Genomic DNA, 23,252 nt, shown 5'->3' on the forward strand with positions numbered 1-23,252 from the left:
GGAAACCGGAGTACCCGGAGGAAACCCCTGAGGCACGGGGAGAACATGCAAACTCCACACACACAAGGCGGAGGCGGGAATCGAACCCCCAACCCTGGAGGTGTGAGGCGAACGTGCTAACCACTAAGCCACCGTGCCCCCCTAACGTATTACAATGAGTTGAAATTATGGCACTCGTTGTGTTGTAAAAACAATGAATCAACACCTACAACACCTGACCAATCACAAATTCCACAGCAATGTTGTTGTATAATCAGGGTGCTGATGCTTTTGTGTTATGGTTCTATATGGTTCTCTCTCTCTCTCTCTCTCTCTCTCTCTCTCTCTCTCTCTCTCTCTCTCTCTCTCTCTCTCTCTTTGTCTCTCTCTAAAAGCCCAACATGTTTAACATGCGAACATGCAAATACGCTCACTTTTATCCCGGCAGCATGTCCGCCCCCACCTCACCACCACCTCGCTAATCTACATGTTAACAAGCGATGCACTCCAGGACCCCGTTGCCCTTCTGTTGGCACAGCGAAACTAATAAAAGGTGCGCCGGTTTAAGCCCAGCTTAAATATTTACGATGGCACAGAATCATGCTCCTGGTTTCTCGTTAGGAAGAGAGGAGGAGAGGGGGTCGGGCACGGCAACTCAAAAGCTTCCTTGTCGGATACACGACGCATTTCAAGTTTAGTTCAGGCTTTGTGAATTTTATATAGAAAAGAAGAACAAGGAGGAACAGAATCCTCAAAACATCGCAAGATCACCCGCCTCATTGCCTAGCCTGAAGCAGCAACCAATTATGTGGTGATGAAATATTTATGCAGCCAAACAGAGGAATGCCAGAGGTGGAAGCTGGATAATACACACCCAACTTGTGTGATACTGACAGAGATCTTCTTCGTTTTTGATTCCTGACCAAGCATGAGGTAGTGTGGTGAAAACAAGAAACCTAGGAATGATCAGCTCCGATCCTTCTGCTTTGCTGACTCGGCATGCAGGTTTGTGTCCTCCGGAGCAGATGTCATGGGTTTCGTCACAAAAGCAGCTCCCATGAGGAGTGCAGCGAGAGAGTGGGATGTTTGTTGTCAGAGACTAATGACATTTTTGGTAATGTTCCCTTGCTGAATTTAATTTTCCCTGGCTGTATTAATCATCATCAAAGTGCAGTTTGTCTTTAGCCCCCCCTCTCCTGGCTACTACACGCTCTTCAGTCCCGCTCATCCCCCTTTCCCTGTGGCATTCCCAGCCACCCCCCCCTTCCTTTCGTCCCACAATGCCAAGCTGCAGTTGTCACACTGGCAAGTGATTAACGATGAGTAATATCTGACGTTGTTCATTTGTTAACATTTGCTTCTGTTCTTGAGACCAGAGCACTTGTATGCGAGGACGGTGCATGTTTCTCAATACTAGTGTCTCAGAAACACTCTCGCATGGACTGGACTTGGGCTTTAAGTCAAATCTTCATGAGAGTTTTAGCTCTTTCATGATAAGCTGCTTGTCTTAGCCATAACATGACGCATTGTTTAATCAAAATCTCAACTGAAATGATGAGTTCGCGGCGTTCTCTTTAAACCACCGAGACATCTGTCGGCAGCAGAGACGCTCCTGCTTCAGAAAGGCGTCTCCTTAATGCCCGGCATTTACTCAGACAAATATAAAACGCTATTAAACACTCTGCGGGTATACAACCGACTCTCGATTGATCGTGTCTGTCTCCTGTCTGCCTGCCACAAGGTTGCCATGCTGCATTCCTTCACTGTCCCATTAATTACCCCCCAGCATCGCAATCCAAAATGGAAGGGCTGCATTCAGAGGCAAGTTGTGGGAGGAGAAGCGGAGGGGGAAGCTGGTCCCGAACTACCCGCTTAAACTTCCAGATGGCACGGGACGGCCGCAGATGTCTGCGGACGGTTAGAACAGCTGCGTCTGTGGCGTCTTATGCCTCGACACAGCTGTCGCCTCCTGCAGGCAGAGTTATTGAACTGCGGGAATTCAGCGCTGCGGGGTAACATTCATAAAACCACCATGAGTCTAAGTTGTTAATTAGCTGCTCAGAGCAACGTCTACCGTTGTTTTCTTTCCTTTACTTTTCTTCACGCGACATCATTTCCTGTCTTCTTTCAAAGTCACCTGGTGTAAGCAGAGGTTCTGCTCATTAAGGAAGACATGGCTCTAATTAGTGCTTCGCATTATGATTGTACCCATGCTTATTCAGATACACCTAATGAACAAGGCATAAACAGGGTGCAGCGTTGTTACACCCCCTCACACACACACACACACACACACACACCCCACCCAACCCCACCCCTTTAAATCCTGTGCATCTTTGACTGATATGTGGACACATTGATTAGCTGATGTAGATTTATTGTTGGAGAGCACGGATGCATTATCGGAGGAAGGATTACATGGCCCTTGTTTTGCCCTGGTGTATGTGAGAAGGTATTATTTAACTTCTTGTCACTATGCCCTCCCCGTCGCTGTAAAACCTGTTACTCACGACACCCAGAGAAACGTACACAAACGACCCCGTACATAATGAACATGGCCAAATGACTGCTGGCATTGATTGCCTTCTCTCTGCAATTATGTTCCTATTGTTTACTTTCTAGCAGCCTATTTATTCCAAAGGAATTCAATAATTATTGTTTTATTTAGTGCTAAAGTGAGGTAGAGTCGTTCAGGCTGCTACAAGGGAGGAGGACACACTGTCTTCACAGTCTCTCTACGTATTTTTTCATTTAGTCTCTCACCTCGTATGCATGCGATTATGGATAGTCATCTGTCCCCACCCCGATCTGGTGCTTTAATCTGTAACAAAGACCATCCGAGGAACCGGAATGAACCACAAAGTTCACGCCGACTTTTGTACTCGCAGGCAATCAAGGCCTGCTGTGACCAGGGAGACGGCGTTACTTGATCACATGATGAGCTCAAAGAATGGCCAGGGGAAATTGAAGGCAAGAAAAGGGAGGTATGGAAAGCGGTAGGTATGTAGCTTAGGGGCGGGTACATGCCGTTCCTCCCAGCCACAGCACTACGTCTGGGCATGTCGTCGCTCGCAGCGGCTAATTTGAACCAGCCGCTGCATTTGGCATCCAGTGCAAACTACTGTGGTCACGGCTTCTGCTCCTGCTGGAGAGACAAAAAAAGAGAAAGTGGTGAACATTCGTTTTCTCTCTCATTTTTTTCCGTCTCTCACCCACTCATACTATACACTGAGATATGACACTGCAAGCTGCTAATTATTCAAATTGCAGCCTATTATTTGAATCTTTTTCCTGACCTCATGGGCTAACATTTCAGCCATGACATCACTCGGACCTAACAAAAGCTGCTTTGCTTGATGTTATCCATTAAAATCAAAATCTATCACACCGATGAGTATCTTAAAAGACCATTATGGCTACAGGAACTGTGATATCACGGGATATATGACCTTGATTTCTACTAATTGTTCACAGGTTGTTTGCCTAATGGGTATGCTTCATTGGTTTCGCTCCGAACTCTTCATCATTCAGCCTTGCACCCGCCAGAGTAAATATATAGGATGGGATCGAAGAGAATAGGACAGTGTGTGTGTCTGTTTGTGGAAAGTACCCGGCTTCACCACTTAGTGCAGAGAATCATTGGGCTAATTACAAAGCAATACACATCCCAGACACACTCTGTCTCCAGCTCAGTGGGAATTGGGCAGCTCTGGGAGAAATTGATAGCTATTTAGCCACTTTGGCCACTAGATAGTCATCTGTTTTCATGCATTAATTTTATATTAACAGCACTGGCAGTGGAAATTGACGTAGGATCCAAAAGCATGTACGCGTAATGCGGCCGGTGTTCCCATCACACACTGTACGCATGCGGTCGGTACGGCTCGGGTTTTGCTGTAGGGATTTCTTCGGCTGGACGTTTCCGCAGTAAGTGCACCGTGCCTCCGCTCTGAGCTCGAAGCGCTCTCCAGAAGCCGAAGCACCGCTCGTGTGAAAGGTGAAATTTTTACAGCCCATTAAAGTGGATGCTAATGTAGATCGGTGCATAGCAGCAGGTAGGTGTGGAAACTGATACCTGAGGATAATGCACGTGGAGCCAGGGTTGAGTTGCACTGAAGTGGATGAGGTGGCGCCCACGGCTTACCTACACGAACATGGGAACCTGATTCATCCGCCGGTAGTTTGTGTGTGTGTGTGTAACGTTTCGCTTTCTAAGTGTCTGTGCATTGAAAGTGGAAGAATAGCCTGTGTAATAGGGAGCTGTAAAGCTTTGCACAGATTCTTCTAGCACGTTCGATTCCATCGTGGATGCATTTCCTTCAGTATCGCTTTGTTTTTTTTGTTTTGCACTGCAACGTAAATACAGCGACTAGCATGAAGCAAATGTTTGAAGGAAGCATGTAGGAAATGAGGTAGATAAGGACAAAAGGGGCATTTTGATGAAACAGTCAAATGAAATGCCTTAAACTCTTAACATGATAGTACAACATTAAATAAAGCTAACGCAGCTAACATGCTGTATGACCTTCGCTTGTAGTTGTCGGTTATCACTAGCTTGTTATCATTAGTGACTTAACTAAAGTGGTTTCTTTTATGATGCCTTTTATTCCTTAAGTTTTGGCACCTCGCTTTTGTTCTGGGGGCTTCTGGGAGCCCAAGCATGTCTAAGGGGTTTTGATGGAGAGGTGGATCCGCAGCAACACCCTGTTCTCCACCAAAACCATCACCGGCAGCACCTCTAACCAACAGTCTCTTTTCTCCAAACATGACTTTTTCATTAAGTTGCCGAATTCCTGCACTCCAGTTGGAGGTGATTTATCAGCGCTGAGTTTCATTTCAGGATCATAGGAAACAGACATACACACACACACACACACACACACACACACACACACACACACACACAGACCATCTCTCTTATGTATTATTGTGTTCCATTTCCAGGCCTAAGGAGGTTTGTGTGTGTGTGTGTGTGTGTGTGTGTGTGTGTGTGTGTGTGTGTGTGTGTGTGTGTGTGTGTTTAGGGTAGGATGGAAGATTACAAGGAGATAACATCTCCAGAGGTCACTCATGGATAGCTTTAGATGAAATGCAGTGTGAGGTTCATGGTTGTGTGTGTGTGTGTGTGTGTGTGTGTGTGTGTGTGTGTTGAAAGAAAGTAGTGAGCTCCTCACTCTAGGGATGTGTATAATGAGCACTATTAAGGAATCTGATGTCTTATGGGAACTCTATGGTGAATCTACCGTACTGATCTCTATGATAATGGAGGTAATGATGAGACATTTGGTTCTTCTGTATGCTTTCCTGTCCTGTCAATCTCGTCCTGTTGTGTCTGGTGGCTATAATGTGCTGAATTTACTGCAGATCAGAAATCGGTGGTGTTGGTGGTATGGAGCAGGCAGGGGGCTGGGGATTGCTGTGATATATGGCTTGTTACTGGTCCAGGCCAGCTCAGGTTCAACCCCTTTGTAAATCCTGCCCTTTTGAGGGAGCAATAAAACTCATAACTTTTTCTTCGACGCCCTCGAAGTCGGCTTTGAAGTTCCGTTTCGATGTCAAATGTTTTTTTTGTATTTATTTTTTCTTGCCTTATGTGTGGGTGAGAATCAGTGATGCTCATTTTTCAGTCTTATTAAACTTATTAAAGTTGTGTGGAAAAGTTTTTGTAGGACAAACTGAGCAATAAATGACCCGATTCAGACAAAATCGTGCTGATTTTCTGGTTAACTCATGCATATGATAATAAATGTGGATCAGCTGTAAATCACCAAGCACATTTAGCCATGCCCACAAACCTCTATATGTTATACAACAGACACAGAAACGATACGGCAAATCTTCCAGTGATGCGTCTATAACAGACACGAGCTAACTTTTTGTCCTTTTATGGGGTGCCAATACTTTTGTCCTCGCCTTGTTCATCTTTATTCATGAATTTGTTTTGGATCGCTATCTTTCGGATCATTAACATAAAACACAATGAGGTCTAACATTTATTTGAAATAAAATGGATGGTTGTAACCGAAATGAAGAACCGATTTGAACTCGTTCATTAAATCGGTTTCCTTATTCACGAATGAACGAGTAAATAAACGGACTTTTATGAATCCCGCTTTTTGTTTGTCTTATTTGTTTGTTTGTTTGTTTGTTTGTTTGTTTGTTTTGTTAATACTCGCGCAAATCATAAACGGATACATTTGTTCTATTGCTTTGACAATTGAAATAAAATGAAAAAAAAAAAAAAAACCCAAACATCTAGTAGCACCTACTCAGTGACATCATTCCTCTACTTCAAACATGAAGGAAAGAGAGAAAGAACGCGAGAGAGGAAGAAAGCATGTGTGTGTGTGTGTGTGTGAGAGAGAGAGAGAGAGAGAGAGAGAGAGAGAGAGAGAGAGAGAGAGAGAGAGAGAGAGAGAGAGCAAAGCCTTTTACAATCACCTAATAACTCCATTACATGAAGCTGTGGGGCACACAGAAAAAAGCAAAGCCCATTCCTGGAAGCTGTGGCCCTAATGTACAGCTTAGGTGTACAATTGAGACATACGATACCTGAGCCAATGGAATACAATTGCCCAGAAAAACCCTTATGGCAATATTAGGATATTACCAGAAAATTAAATATTACCACAGGATGAGTGAGCACATTTTTGGGAACATAATATTTTAATATTTTTCTCTTCTCTCTCTGTTGTCAACACCTCATGTGCCATTAATTGCGTTACGAAATCTAATGTTTCTACTCTGGCATTTTGCTGGGGGAAAAAAATGTATTCATTTCTACACCGCGAGCTCAGCCTCATCTTAATGAATCAATTTGTTTTGCTCGACCTTTGTTAGGTTTGGGGGATTAAGAGCTTCTCTTTCCAAGAGAACAGCAAGGAAAATAAACGCTCGAGCTCACCTAGGTTTGGAATCCTGCTCATGAGAAATCGAACCAATTTACATCTTTTCATATGCCTCATTTGGCAGCTGAGCAGTGCTGGGATTTGAACTCACAACCTTAGAACCGATCAGTACCTAAAAACCAAAAGAAGTCAGCGCTTCCCAAATCTGTGGTAAATAAATCCAGAAAACGAAGACGGATCATCGATCCGGCTCTTGTTGTCTGTTTACCCCGGGCTCGGAGAGACGCTCTAGATCAACCTCACCGTTTTAAAAAGATGAAATGGAAAGCACATTGCGCATAAGGAAAATTTATTTTTAATAATACAGCCGGCAGATTTTGATGAAACATTAATGACGGACAGCAAGAGAATTTTTTGGGGGGTTTGGGGTATTATCGGACTCGATTCCCCAGCTGTGGAGAATTTTTATATATTTTTTATTTATTTATTTAATTTTTTATTTTTTAGCCTATGTCTATAAACCTGAAATCTGCCGAGAGAGATGATGACCGTGAAGATTAAGGAGAAAGAGAAAGAATTACGTGAGATTGACATTGATTGTGGCTACGTTGCCCCGTAGCGAGGGGTAATCGTATGCATGAGCGAGGCAACGTTTCGGGCCGAGTTGCTGATGAGGGAGTAGGAAAGCCTCGGTCAGACACGTGTAGCTGTAAAGCCATGTTATCCGCTTTCAGCCTCGTCTCATTGATCGAGGCTAGTGTGCTCGATGATCGGGTGTGGGAGCGGCAGATGGAAGTGTTGTGTCACTGCAGGGTATGTGATGTGGTCAGGCTTGTTGTGGCTTTGTGGATTGTCGGTCATCTCTTATTCTGTTATGCACACACACACACACACACACACACACGTATATCCCCCACCTCCTCCTTTCTAACCTTTTTCCCATCAAGGAATGTTCTAGATGCTTTTGGAGTGTGGTTTTGTATCTCTCTCTGTAAGGGGGATCAATATTTAGCATCCCATGCGTGAAACAGGCAGATGTTTGGAGGTTTCCTTTTCAGAGACGAGCGTCTTCTCCTGAGTGAAGGAGATCAATGCTTCCTTTTTTCTCACAATGTCTTCACGCTCGTCCTCTGGGGAGAGGAAGCCCAATACATGTCGCTCTGTCGAATCCCAAGCATATGATGACATAGACAGGGTGTCCCTGCCGCTCCGGTTGTCTTATTGGTTCCCGAGTTCAGAGAAAACATTGCTGAAGGTGCTTGTGTTAAGCAACGCCGCTGATTTGTCAATGATTTGTTCATCCTAAAGCAGAAGGGAAGTAAAGTGAGAACACACATCGCTAACATACTTCTTTCTGTCTCACCTTAATGTCTTTGTGTAGCACCTGCAGCAGCATGAGAGCGCAGTGGAGGGTGAGGCCTGCTACTACCACTGCGTCTTGTGTAACTACTCCACCAAGGCCAAGCTCAACCTCATCCAGCACGTGCGATCCATGAAGCACCAGCGCAGCGAGAGCTTGCGGAAACTGCAACGTCTGCAGAAAGGATTGCCAGAGGAGGAGGAGGACCTGAGCACCATCTTCACCATCCGCAAGTGTCCCTCCGCCGATATCGGTAGGAACGAATAACGTTCATTTACACACACATGCACATCTGTTAATGGTAGGACACAAAACCTAATTTTAGCTCCTTAAGTGAATGTAGCATTTGGACACATCGCAAGATCAGATATCATATGAAAGACAGTTTCTAGAACCTTTTTTTTAGCACTTTAGAACTTCCAGGTCAGCAAGTTTTTCTGTTGTTCTCCCCCAAATATATTTCGCACTTAGAAATTAGTTAGAGAAATCACAGCGACGAGAGAAAGAAAAAACAAGTTCTCTGGCTTAAGAATCACAGGTTGACTTTGTGGATGTCCTGAAGATCGGACTATCCGTGTCGTCGGTATCGAACAGCTATCCGGTGATTACGTGTGCACAAAGATGGCATCTGTGGGGACAAAAAAACAAAAGGCACGGGTTAAAAGCAGGGTCCTTGCATTAGTCAGTGATTAATAAGACAGGGCTGCGGTCAATTAACACTCTGTCTCAGCACAGATTTGGTTTTCTAATCACTCTGACTCGAGCACCCTGACAAAGGGCCTCTATTGTGCTTTCCACCTCCCCTTTTTTCCTTTTGCCAGCCGGCGTACAGCCGCTTTCTGTGCTAAAGTAGAAAGACTGAGCGAGAGAGAGAGAGAGAGAGAGAGAGAGAGAGAGAGAGTGTGTAAAAAGGGGTGGGGGGGCCGGAGGGGGTTGTTGGTTGGAAAGGGGCAAGTCGGCCTCTGAAGACGCTTTGTTCTGCGGAGGCAGGGATAATGAAGCCAGCGGCCGGGAAATTGCGCAAAAGGCAGTCACAGATCTGAGGCAAATCATTAGAGAACATATTTAGCCAAGCAATTAAGGACAATTAAGCTTTCTGCTCACTGCACTCCAAATATGTTAATGACTACAGTGCAGTGGACAAGTGAACATGCAAAGGCAAGAGGAAGGCCCACTTAGGTTAAAAGGATGGGGGGCTGGGGGCTTAGTAAGTTTGGATGGGTAGGGGGTTGTGGTGGAGTTCACAAACAAATCTAACACCCCCCGCAACCCCACCACACCCTCTCTCTCTCTCTCTCTCTCTCTCTCTCTCTCTCTCTCTCTCTCTCTCTCTCTCATTCACCCTCTCTGTCTTTCTCTCTTTTTCTCTCTCACTCACTCGCAATTTTTTGGTTGATTATTTATATATTTTCTTGGCTAACCTTTGATGTACATTAATGGATTCCCTTGTTTGTGAGGCTGGCTGGAGGTTAGGTAATGGCTCCTGTAGTGGGGTTTGTGTGGGCAGAGCAACACACACACACACACACACACACACACACACACACAGAGACGCACAGATGCACACACATGCAAATACACCAGTGCACACATATGCACAAATCGTTTATCTTTTTCTACCGTGTTGCACTAAACCCGTGCAATCTGGTATACAACCCAAAATGCAAACCTCATGTTTTTTTTTTTTTTTGTTTTTTTTTGCGGCGTTTGAAATCGAATACTTGCACGCTTACGTAATTTCATTTTGAAAGAGCTTCCTTTTAGCTCCTTACATTTTCATTCAGACCTACTCGTTACAAGTCTCTGCTTATTTAATCCACCCGGTGAATGTATGCTGTACATCGATAGAGTGGAATCGCTCACAACGTATTTGTTTTATTTCAAAAACTCCTAGTCGAGGATAGCGCGGATACGTCGGCTGCTTGATCGTAGCCTGCTTTGTTTACTAAATTACATTTTTCGAATACTATTGAGTATGTGGCGACATTCTGCTTTTCCCCTGATGTATGTTTTTGATACATTATCTATAATTTCACATAAGTAGAATTCCTCAGGACACATTTCACTCCTGTGTGAATTAAAACGTTAGAATAGCCTCGGTATTAACACGATGAGCAATCCCCGTGTCATTTAAAAATTGCCGCTTGTGCCGGTTAGTCGTGAGCTTTTGATGTGTTTAATTACTACCCTTCTCGCTATCCTGTGGTATTATCAAATCTGAACTTTCTGTCAACTATACTGTAACGTAGGTAATTAAAACCTGTGTCTAGACTCGCGTTCAGTCTGTGAGAGCTTCAGATGAAGGACAAGGTGAGGTGAGTGCAAATCAACCAGGAACAGCTCAAAGGGATGCTGTTGTTTCAGGTACACATGAAACAGAAAGAGAGAGAGAGAGAGAGAGAGAGAGAGAGAGAGAGAGAGAGAGAGAGAGAGAGAGACACTGAGAGTTGATACCTGCTAACTGACATCATAGTCATGGCGTGCAGCAGCCAGTCAGTGCTGCTTGGCCCTTGCAGAGGAACTGCTTTGTTAATAGCCTGTGACATGGTGTTTACCAAGTCTTGCCGGCTGCAGTGTGAACGCTGAAGGCCTGATTGATTGCCCTACAGATGCAGGATCAGGCTCTGGCTCCCACCGACTAGGCCAGCTCTCTTTCTCTTTTACTAAGTGCCAGGAACTGCCTGGGTCTGTGCCCGTAACTCCTCAGTACAGCAAGCCAGATCCTTTTAAAAGAGCATGGGGCAAATGTTTTGCACCACTTGGCCTGGCTTTGGGATTACATTTCTCCCCTTCCCACACCTCTTATATATATTTTTAGAGGTCTGTTAAATGAAACGAAGTGTGTAATAAAGAATTCCTGCTTTCCTAGCTTGCCTGATGACCCCCGTTCCTCATTTTGAGATGTTTATGGAGTTATTTTGATGATCATACATACCTAATGTATGTTCCACTTGTACCCCCCTCGAAACAAGAATCATCTCCTGGTGTAACATTTAATTTCCTCCCTGCTACCTCTTCTGTGGTGCTGAACTCTTTCTTGTGTAATAGGCCAGTCACTAAAATTGTGGAAGGTTTCCTGACTTGTTAAAACAAAGCTGGCCTTGGATTTCTGGGTCAACTAGGCAGAACTCCCCTGGCTACTCCCCTGGCTGCCGTAGCTTAGTTGGCATTAGCTGCTGCACCACTTCTCCAGCAACCCTTTCCTTTACTAACCTGCATCAAAGCTTCAGATTACAACATAGTCGAGATACGCAATGTCAGGACATGGCGTTGTCCCAGCAAAGAGGCGGGGAAGCATGTGCAGTATCCTGTCTAGGTCATACACCAGTTTTAGCTGTGTGTTGTAAATCGCCTCTGCACACTCTCGAGTATTTTTATCAGACTCTATATGAACTTGAATGAGCTCTGCGAAGAGGTACCATGGACTCAAGCTGAGCAGTGGCACCTCTCAACCCCCAGCATTCTTTACAAAACAATTAGCACAGAAGGAATTGAGAATCCCGGCAGCACACATTAATGCACATTAACCACCAGCTCCAGAGCTGTAAAAAGCCCTGCATTAAGCTTTGCTGGCCACCCATGAGGGAGGGCCAGCGTGGCTCTTCGTGCACCGCCTCTGCAACTGTCAGATCTCATTTTCTGGTCATTTGTTAGCACTACCAGTGAGGATCATTCAAAAAAAAAAAATAAATAAATAAAAAGATCCATACCTCTAATTCGGAGAAAGTGTGTCATAGCAGACACTCGCTGATGAAAACAATCGATTGTGGAACTATCGATTGCTTTGTTTTCAGTTTTGATCCATATTTTTTGCCTTGCTCTGCTTTTTTTTCTGAACACAATCCAACTTCAGATCTTGTTCAGGATACACACAGTGTCAGTACTTATCAGTGGATAATCTCAGGGTTAAAATGCAGGTGTTTTGAGGCACTTATGGGTGTTACGTGTTTGACCTTCTTGAGCCCCCACAGAGTGTCGGAGGATCAGAGATGAATCTCCTCCTATTAGAGGCATTCAAGAATAAAAAGCAGCCATTGTTCTAATTCCAGCCTTTGCTTGGAATATGTGCTGCATAAGCACTCTGACCTCCCACTTAGTCGTTGTCTGTCTTCTTCAACCTCTTTCAGTGACCACTGAGACCAGAGGAGTGCAGGGTTTTTGTGTAGTCTCACAAACCACTGCTCTGTGCTTTATCCATTCACTACTGGTCCAGTACTAAAGGTTCTAGATACATTGTTTGTGTTATTGCTGCACAGCATGCAACAACATTGGATAATAATAATTATCTATTACTATTATTGTAATATAAAAATAAATAGAATGCACAGGATAATATAAACAAAATAAAAGTGAAAAGATAAAAACAATTGACCCTAAATAAATAAATAAATAAATAAATAAACAAACATGGAAACATTCATTCATTCATTCACTACCGCTTATCCGAACTACCTCAGGTCACGGGGAGTCTGTGCCTATCTCAGGCGTCATCGGGCATCGAGGCAGGATACACCCTGGACGGAGTGCCAACCCATCACAGGGCACACACACTCTCATTCACTCACACACTCACACACTACGGACAATTTTCCAGAGATGCCAATCAACCTACCATGCATGTCTTTGGACCGGTTGAGGAAACCGGAGTACCCGGAGGAAACCCCCGAGGCACGGGGAGAACATGCAAACTCCACACACACGAGGCGGAGGCGGGAATCGAACCCCCGACCCTGGAGGTGTGAGGCGAACGTGCCAGCAAGCCACCATGTCCGCCAACATGGAAAAATAAAAATATAATCATCTAGACACAATAAATAAACAAGTCAAATAATTCCAAAATAATTATACAAACAAACAAACAAATAAATAAATAAATGAAAAATTCTAAATCAGAGCAGGGAACTTAAATGTGTTACATTTGTTTAGATTCGTTTTCGAAATGCATTTGGTTTGATCATATTTCTCAGAAACCATATAACCTGCTAGACGACTGGTGTCCCAGTAGTGGTGAATTTCTCTTTCACACCCAGTGTTCCCAGGATACTCTCCTATCCATCATGAGTCGAATCAGGATTAAGGAGTTAAGGACATAAAATAAATGTTAAAAAACGATTATTTCTACAGCATAAACACCTAATTATATAATATGTATTAAAAAAAAACTTCCTGAAAGCTTGTTCCATTTTGTCAATGAGCTGATTAACCAAGATGAGACATGTTGACCTGGTATGAACGTGACACTGGAGCAGTCGCTTTTACTGTTGTCACTATGACCATTCCAGTTTTCCCTCACGTTAGTGGTTTAGTCAGTTCCTGTTTGGGCATGTTCTTGTTTTTGAATGTGCGGTGGAAATTCCCCATGTGCCGTATATTTACATAGTGTAACCCTTCCAAATATGCTCATATTTGTGTGATGTGTGATTAGTGACACTTCAGCAGCAGATGATAGAAGTTCTTCTGTAAGTGTTGTTCACCAGGGCCTGTCGTCGTTTGACACATTGGGGTCTCTCATATCACAGGAGTTAATGGATTCAGGTTATTTTCTTGAATGCTGTAGAAGGATCTCACACAAGAGAAAGATTAAAAAAAAGGAAGTGTTGCGTGGGAATAAAAAAAGCTCTTAGGCAGTTAAGAGCGTGTATTTGTAGAGACGATTGTACTGCCTGGCTTGTGCTCTGGATATGTGCATTGCCGCTGATGTAAAGTCCTACGTGGCAGGCTCACGATCGGCCGGCACTTATTTCCAGGGATTTCGGTACAGCGTAACATATATTGCGTCATCGGGTAGGCGTGGCCTATTTGATAATCTAACCCTAACCGTAACCGTAATTTTGGGTTGTTTATTTGTTTTCTAAAATAAATCGACCTGTATGACTGTTTTGTCCTTTGTAGCATGCTGGTTTCTTTTTTTGAAAGAAGACCTCCGGAGACACGCCCACTTTACGTCGTGGTAACGAAACGAAACCCCTGGAATTTAGTGAATGCCCTCACGATCACTTGGTCAAGGAAATAGGTGTCTGAAGTGAAGGTCTACTCTGCTCTCGATGACTCTTTCTTTCTCTGTGTCTGTTTAGTGCTCTAAATATCTGTATCTGTATTGGGATATAAATCCGAAGCGGCCTTAAAATTGTTTCGTATTTTCCTGTACTATCTTGTCATGAATTTAGTACTTTCTGTATTAGAATCTATTTGGAACACATTATCTATTCAAAAGAATTTATTCGTATTCATTTATTGGTTACATCCCAGACTGCAACTTTAAAAACACTTTTGCAGCTTATGGGGTTGTGGCTGACTTAACGAGTATCACCACAGACCTTAGATTAAGGTGAGAAAGGACAAGCCTAAAAGGATGCACTGGACACCCAAATTGAACCAATTTGAATACGTCTCTAAACACAGACAGACATCCTGCAATCAAAGCATTAATACTGGAAACACCTTTTTTCAGTGGTATTGCTAGGCAAATATTGAATGTACTTGTTTCTGGAGCCTAACCAAGCCGTTGGACAGAAGACAGGATGTGTCAACACAGGGGAGAAAGGAGCCGTTTTAAACAGCGCTTATTCTTCTTTTTTGGCCAGACTAGAACATGTCAACCCTCAGCAGGGAAGCAGCCAGTGTTCTGACTGTGTTAATGTGTGTGTTTGCAAAAGATGGAGGCCATATGTCTGTATGGAGCATATAACACACATATGTGGTAAATACCAGCGTGTCGGAGTCTGTAAGAAGAGTGGGATGAGCTCCTCCAAGCTAGAGATCCCTTCTCCTGGCCCCTGTTGGGACATGCAGACAGGACCAAAGTCTGGAATGTTGTTTTCTTACACACTTTTTAAAATGCAAGGTAAACCTTCCAAGAAACAGGAAATTATAGTTGACCCCTCTGCTCTGCATGCCTGGAATTAGGTATGGCAACCGCAGCCTCGGAAAGCATCAAGACATCTTTTTTAATAAACTCTGGAATTGGCATGATGCAGGTAAAGATGGGGAGGACATTAGATTCAGGAGATGGCCCCGGGGTCCAGGCCGGCTTCTGTCCACCAGCCTTTCCCTTAATCTTAGCTAAAGCATGCCGGCAAGCAAAGGAAATTGTTTGCAGTCCATGGAACGTGGCATGAATTTCATAAATACATTACCTTTCATTTTGAAGGATATTAAAAAGAATCTAGGCCTTTTATTAAAAAGCCAGAGTGACAGCTTTATAGAGTTTCCATTCGGCACATGTTAAGGCGGGGACTTGCACAGCTGTCTCGTCCAGCCTCACACAAGGAAGTCTTTTCTTTGCTTCTTGGTTTATGGACGGCCGCTGTTTAAATTCCACTGCTGGCTCATCCTGCTGCTGCAAATTGAGCGAGAAGGCCGCTGCTATTCTGGGATTGTCTGTGAATCAGAGCGGTTTGTGTCTAGATTTCTTCAAACTTCTTTGAGTTACCAGACATGCCAGTGACCACCAGCTGCCCTGGAAGAAAGTGGAGAAAGGTGAGGGTTATGTGTGTATTGATGGGGTCAACAGAAGTTCCCATGTGGGAACATTCAGATAGCAGTGTGTATTTTGTGTTTGTGTGTGTGTGTGTGTGTGTGTGTGTGTGTGTGTGTGTGTGTGTGTGTGTGTGTGTATACGCAAGGTATCCCCAGGTACAGCACTTTTCCTCAGGGATAATAGGAAGGTGCAAACTGTACACATGCTGAGTATTTTACTGCCTATACACATACTTAACACACCATGTTTGCACACCCAGCATGTGACTGAAAGAGGTTCTCCTCAAGTCCCCTTCACTGATCCTCCATTTTGAGACCTGGTGAGGTGTGCATGTTGGCAGGACCAGAGAGAAAAGCATTATAATATTAGTTTCCTTCTTTCTTCCCCCGCCCTCTCCTTTCAGTCATTTACAAGGCGCTCTCCTTGAAAACCGATCCATAAGATAGACAGGCCATCAGAAGACAGCCGTCTCATTTGTACTTACCAAACGTGCTAATGAGTTCTATTCCGGGGTCCGACAGGCTTTGGTGGGGAATTTCAGTCCACAAATGGGGCAACACGGTGTCAGGTGGCAGCCAGCAGCCTTACACTCACTCTCCAACAGGAGGTTTAGCAGCTATAGCAGACAGGAGCTGTCAGTCATGCTTCCATACTTACAGCACACATCAAGTCATATAACAGGATACAGATGGGTGACGGATGAAAGGAAAAACTTTGGCTGTGTTGCAGTTTCGAGCTGTTCTCAGACCTGTTTTGAGACCACTTGGAGCGAAGCTTCACTGAAAAATGAATGCAAAGTTATTCTGACTAATCACGTCTGCCCTGATGGGTATGGACTCTCTTCAAGGGTGAACCCTGACCCCTTGCTGTATGCCTATCCACAGGGTACAAGGACTCACTCATTGAATTAATGAGGGTGAAAATGAAAATCATATCCTATGGCATAGGATCTCACCCCAACACACCCTTGGGATACTTTGGAGTAAGGTGTTAGACAGACAAGTCCATAACCCTGAAGGGTCAATTTAGCAGTTTTACTTTAGTTTGTCACCCATTTGTAGAATTATTGACTCTTGTGGTGGCAAACACCCAAATTTCTAGAGCAATATTAGACTGGACAACAGATATCGCGTTGTTCCCACTAACCTGAAAACATAAGCATACATAAGCAAATAGTTCAAATAAGTTCTGCATAACAGTATTCTTGGACCTGCCCCAAATCTCTCATTATGATCTAACTTTTGATAGATTTCTCATTGATTGGGCAGTTTGTGGATGTCAGGTATTCTGGCCACAAGATCCAATAAATTCATAAGCACTCTTACATGATTGCAATGGATGCTGTAAGAGGCAAGATGAGCCTCTTTCTTTTGCTTTATTTGGCAATAGACATAAAAGGTAGTCATATGCGCCCTAGGCTTTAAACAGAAGCTTTTGATTTTTATTTATTAAGAAAAGCGGGTCAAGATTTGTGTTTTGCGCGAGTCGACTCGCGCAAAACACAAATCTTGACCCTCTTGAAATCGCTGTTCGTCTTACTTAAGAATGTTCTCTCGCTTCTCGTCAAACGCTGAGACATGAAACAAACCCCATTTGAAAGACGAGCTACATTTCATTGTACCCTGTGTGATGATTCGACTGACCGGTGTCGAATGCAGCCGCTGTCATTCTGCGGCTTTAATGTGGAAGATCGGCCTGGACACACATATATACACACTTCTCCACAAATATAGAAGAAACCCTGCCTGTCCTTCTGCTCTGCCAATTAGAGGCAGCCAGGCAGATGGCACTGATGAGGAGAGCAGGAATAATTCAATAGTCAACTCAGCTAACCTTTACCTGTGGACTCGCTCAGCAGCCATCGATTTGTCCACTGTTTGGTTATTCATGTGTTGAACAGAGGAAAGAGGAGAACTGCAAGATAGAGAGGATCGGGAGTTCCTGCTCAACATGACATTGGTGTATTTTTGCAAGGATATCCAGTGAGTACTCAGACACCGTTATAGTCCTTTAAAAACATTAGCTAGAGCTACAGAAGTTGTTTTGGATGTACCACTGATTTACTTGTGTCCCGTCAGCTTATCATCGTTTGCAGGGTGACTGATAACTGACGTGTCTGAGATGGACTGCACTACAACTTGGTTGCCAGTAGGGGCAGAGCAGTGCCAAGCAGTGCCACTGTTTGTCCAGACTAAGCTTCCTGATGGAGGGAAAGCTCTGTTTAACCAGATGTGAGGACTCCTCTGCCCAGCGACATTCAGACACAAGCTGCTGTTTGTTTTTGACAAACCGGGACATTCCTGCTGTTTGACCGGGGCCAGATTTATGACGTCCCTCCTGCTCGGGTCGACAGCCCATGCCCTCACACTGTCTCTTTTGTCTGTCTGGGCCCTACCTCTTTTGTCATTGCTATATTATTAACAGGCACATTCTCCATCCGGGTCTTTGGATGCACTTCTGATTGACATTCTATAAAATTCCATTTTTGCAAAGAAATGACTGTTGCATATTTATCTGAAGGCAGGACAGGAATATTAAACACGGTCTTCACTCATTATAGGTAAAGTGCTACATCAAAGGCCGTAACTCTCAATCAGCTGGATTAGACCTGCTTTCACACACTCTATTGTGTATCCTGGCGATCGCTCACTGCGGTGTCTGTTTACGGTTCCGTTCGCTGGCAAATGGACTACACCAACAAAGAACCTTTCTGAGCAAGTCTCCTCCGGAGGGGGGGACTGTTTGACGCTGTTCATGATTGCATCAAATGTAGGTTTCTCACAAGTACTTATTACCCATGAGAGAGAGAAAGAGAGGGAAAGAAAAGTCATATTTTAGCGTGAGTTAACCAGAGATGGCGAGAAATTACAAAAGCACAAGCCAGGTCTGGTTTCTGAATTTGCTATTATCTTTGTTTCATACGTCGCCTATTAAACGCTTACTGCATAAGCAATCATTGCCTGTCAATTTCCAATCCCTGCTGCAGTTTATGGGCCTTTTTTTATTGTCTGGGGATTTTTTTTTTTTTTTTGCAGTTCTGGCTTGCCAAGTCTTTGCTGTTGTGTAAAAATATTTAAAAAAGACGCTGAGAGAGAGAGAAAGAGGTAGGAAGGCACGTTGGTGTATATATGATGGAAGGTTCCAGATAAACTTGCCCTCACCAGTTGAAAGCATTAAGATGAATAATCCGCTGTTTAGAAAGCAAGCAAAGGTCGATTTTCACGCTAACCACGGCGTACGAGGCAACGTGTATCCAGTCGATTCAGGAGTGTTGCACAGTCAAGAGGAAAGGACACGCGATTCTGGCCCCACTTTACCGCCGTGTACTGTTACATTACAGAAACTATAAAAAGACCTGCTTTCTACTCTTGTTCTGAACAAGTGCTTTCCACGATTGTTTTTGAAGTTTTATCGAGCGCTCCTCATCGCAGTACACACTGAAGGATCATCAGACTAACTTTAAACAAGAACAACAAAAAAAGCCTGGGCTCCCAAACAAACATTAGTTTTCAGCTCTAGTTGTTAGCAGTTTTATTATATCCACATATATATATATATATATATATCTCATAATTATTGTTCCAGTGGCTCCTAATGCTAGATACACCATAAAAGATCTCTCTCTCTCTCTCTCTCTCTCTCTTTCATTCTCTCCATAAGTAATGGGTGCAGATGAATTTGTGACCTAAAGCGTAATAATAAGGCATTTTCCATGAATTTCCTGAATACAAGCAGGCTCTAATACCATCACGGAAAAGGACAAATTGAGGCGGCAAAAATTAGCCTGAAGTTCCTGTGTCACTTTACAGCTCGGCTTTAATGAGCCATCATCAGCGAGCTGCCACGGAGATGACAAGCCGTCCGTGCTTTTTAATAGCACATACTGTACGTTCTGGCTGTTCTTTTATATTTCATATCTAGTGTAACATAAATTGTTTAATAAGCAGTCGAGTTTTGGTTACTCAACTTCTTCTGATACATTATATCAACAGCTGGGTTTATTAAGCAGTCTCTCTTTTAATATTTAGCAAAGAAAAATATAGAATTGCGGATATGAAAGAGAAAACGTTTATTTAGGGAACAGAGGAGTTTACGCTTTGTGGTACCCTGCTGTTGATTATTTCCAGCATGCGGTGTTGCGTTCGGTTCCTTACGCAACATAAGGCAGGTGTACGCTAGACATCCGATACAACCTAATTGATATTGATACGAGAAATGCGGCCCAATTTGTCAGGTGTCTACTGGAAATGAATTACACGTGTGTAGTTATAAAAGACACATATTTTAGTAAAATACACAGATGAAACCAGACAGATACACGAGCCAGAGGACTCATAATAATTCAGTTTAAGGGTTTTAATTCAAAGGTATGAGAAACATGATAACAAAACAATATAATAATAATAATAATAATAATAATAATAATAATAATAATAATAACAACAACAACAGCAATAACAATAATAATAATAATAATAATAATAATAACAGCAATATTATTATTATTATTATTAATAACAATAATAACAGCAATAATAATTATACAATAATAATACTAATAATAACAGTAATAATAATAAAAATAATAGAAAAAAATATAATAACAATACTAATAAAAATAACAGCAAAAAATATAATAATAAAAATAACAACAATAATAATAATAATAGCAAAAAATGTTATAATAATAATAATAAAAATAATAATAATAATAGCAATAGTAATAATAACAATAATAATAATAACAACAATAACAATAATAATAATAATAATAATAATAATAATAATAATAATAATAATAGTACAATGAATTACAGTTCTGTCATTTTTTCACATAGATATTATTACCACTTTTCTTTTCGCAAGCGGCAGCAAAATTCGAGGTGAAACAGACATGAAAATATTTTTTAAAATGTGTCTCATGTATTCTTTCTCATGTATTTGTTGAATATGTCAGGCTCTTGTTAAAAAGAGAGAGGGTGTGTGTGTGTGTGTGTGTGTGTGTGTGTGTGTGTGTGTGTGTGTGTGTGTGTGTGTGTGTGTGTGTGTGAGAGAGAGAGAGAGAGAGAGAAAGAGAGAGAAGGGGAATGGATGTCAGAAGTAGAATGGAGTTACAGCAGATGTGTCCAAACCATGTGTGCAGGTTGTTGTCAATCAGCTGCCCCCCTCCTCTTCGCTAATCTGCCACTCGTTTAGCTTCCGTGGCACCTGTGTCAAGGATGCATAATACGGTGGGGTGGAATTAGGCAAAACCGGCTCGCTCTTTTTGTCATGTAAAATGGTGCAAGAAAATCTAATTGGGCGGAGGAGAGGGAGAGAGTGATGTCTCCTTTGTTTAAGGGTCTTCCGCTGGGCCCACAATAGCATTAATTTGTGCCCCCGGCCCGAGTTCTTTCCTTTCTTCAGCTTCTCCGCGCAGTCAGCTCCTGTCCGTTCCACTCTGTCTCCATGCTTCACCTCCACGCTCCAGCAGAGCCCGTAAGGAAAAGCGGGAAAGAAGCGAGAAGGGGGCACCAAAATGGTAGATCCTTTCTCCTATTACTTTATGCACCCCTGCCTATTTCTTATTCCACCCCATTAAAGAAGGAATAGGAAAAAAAAAGGCAAATTCTTTAGCGCTTTGTCTGCTGACCATTTCCCACCTCCAGAAAAGTATTTTTGTTCTCTCTCCTGCTTTCTCTGTCTCTTTCTTAAATATTTAAATGTACCAAAATCCATCTCTCTCTCTCTCTCTCTCTCTCTCTCTCTCTCTCTCTCTCTCTCTCTCTCTCTCTCTCTCTCTCTCTCTCTCTCTCTCAAGAGAATGCTAACTGACTTTAGGTATGCAGTATTTTGTTTTTTGATGTTTTATTTAGTTTGTTTCAAAAGTTCTAGCTGCGAAAGTTCACGATTTAAGATCGGATGAAACTCGAAACAACTTGCAATGATTGAGCGATAAACAGACAGGTGAATTTTTGGAGTTCTCCACAAGCACCTTAAGAAGAAGAAGAAAACTTTAGCGCCTCGTTCGTCCTAATGGCATCGTTCCAAAATAAAAGTGTGTATCGCTGTAGTCGACCAAACTGACTCTGGCTTCGGCGAGTCTGACAGTTTCAGTTTCACCTCCAAATGTTTTTATTTTTACGCTGGAAAAGTCCTGCGTTTTAGTCCGTGCAAAATCCTTTCAGGGAAAAAAAAATCCTTGAAAAATGTCTTACCTTGAAGCACATATAGCAGTCAGTGTGTACTTGAGATAGAATAGAAGACATGAACTAATAGAGAAATAATAAGAAGATGGGGAAAAATAATCAGAGCCTTGCGTATAGTGTGTAGTGTGTGAGGGTATTAGCATTCAGTGATGCAAATCACACAATTATGGAAGCAATAACACACTCTGTGTCATGCAGTTCTGGGAAAATAATCAATGATGCAGTTACAGTTATGTCCACGTAGTTAATATTCTGTAATACCATCATGTCCCGAAGTATGTTATTTCTCTTATCGCCCTTCCCAATGATGATCTTACTCTTTTAACAGTGACACACCATACGGTTTATTCAGCCTTAGCCTTAATCAGCCTCTCTCCGGAGGAAGACTTGTTCCCTTGCTTGTGAAGATAATAGATCTATTTTTTAATAATAATTTATTTTTTTTCAAACATTCGCATAAACAATTGAAAAAGTGCTACTTAAAATATTTCAGGATGAGGTACAGTAGGTCTTCACTACTTGAAGATGAAGCCGGTGACTCAGCTGTCTGAACCCAGAACAGAAAAGAGTCTTGTTGTATCCCTCCATCTTTCCCTGAGAGATGGTGGGAGCAGTGATGCAGTGCTGGTAGCTCTAAGGGTGCGAAGTACTGTGCGAGGAGTGACGAGGGCTTCGAGGTAAGAGGGAGCTGGTCCATTTTTGGCTTTGTAGGTAATCATCGGTGTTGTGAATCTGATGCGTGCAGCTTACAGGAGCCAGTGGAGGAACACAGCAGTGTGGTTGGGATCATTTGCACAGGACGAATTGTGTTCATACTGTATGTAGACCTGACCGAGAGAGCTGTAGTAGTCCAGTGTTCAGGTGACAACATGCTAGGAAAAGGACAATTGGTTGTCCACAGTTTCCCCAAGATTGCAAGCTGTGACCGAAGGGGAGATCGGATCGTTGTCCGGGGATGTCGTAAGATCACGACCTGGGGATGAATCACCTGGGAAGATCAGCAGTTCCGAGAATAAGAGTTTACCTCTGATCGTTAGTTCCAGATTTACCTCTGTTACAGTTCCAGATTTACTCCTGACTGTTTTGCCAAAGCTGCTGCTAATGAAATGAATCACTAACTGTGGACCAGTCAGAATGAGAATTCAGTCAGGCATCACAGCTGTGTTAAAGCGACATCCTCTCACTCGGCTTGACGATCATCTCCCTCGTCAACTCCACATGTGCCAAATGAATAACGACTAACCTCATCATATTTAGAGCTGTATTAATGGCCCGCATGCCTTATGCATGTGTAATCATGCGTGATGAAAACCAGGCCAAAGTTACTAAGCTGTGCACAGTCTTATGCACATTAAAATGTCCTTTACTCTCTCTTTTTTGTCTAGAAAGGTCATTCA

At 42.9% G+C, this 23,252-nt stretch overlaps 1 protein-coding gene across 3 annotated transcripts in view; it reads left to right on the forward strand.

Annotated features, from left to right (window-relative positions):
• Positions 1 to 23,252, forward strand: part of zfhx3b (zinc finger homeobox 3b) — a 165,387-nt gene that overhangs the window by 84,370 nt on the left and 57,765 nt on the right. For all 3 annotated transcript variants that reach the window (XM_047807003.1, XM_047807008.1, XM_027178505.2), the window contains exon 4: positions 8,209 to 8,440. In XM_047807003.1, coding sequence (XP_047662959.1) covers positions 8,209 to 8,440 — 232 coding nt within the window. The remainder of the gene's footprint in view (positions 1 to 8,208; positions 8,441 to 23,252) is intronic.

This window comes from Tachysurus fulvidraco, chromosome 2, assembly GCF_022655615.1.
Source record: "Tachysurus fulvidraco isolate hzauxx_2018 chromosome 2, HZAU_PFXX_2.0, whole genome shotgun sequence".
NCBI lineage: Eukaryota > Metazoa > Chordata > Actinopteri > Siluriformes > Bagridae > Tachysurus > Tachysurus fulvidraco.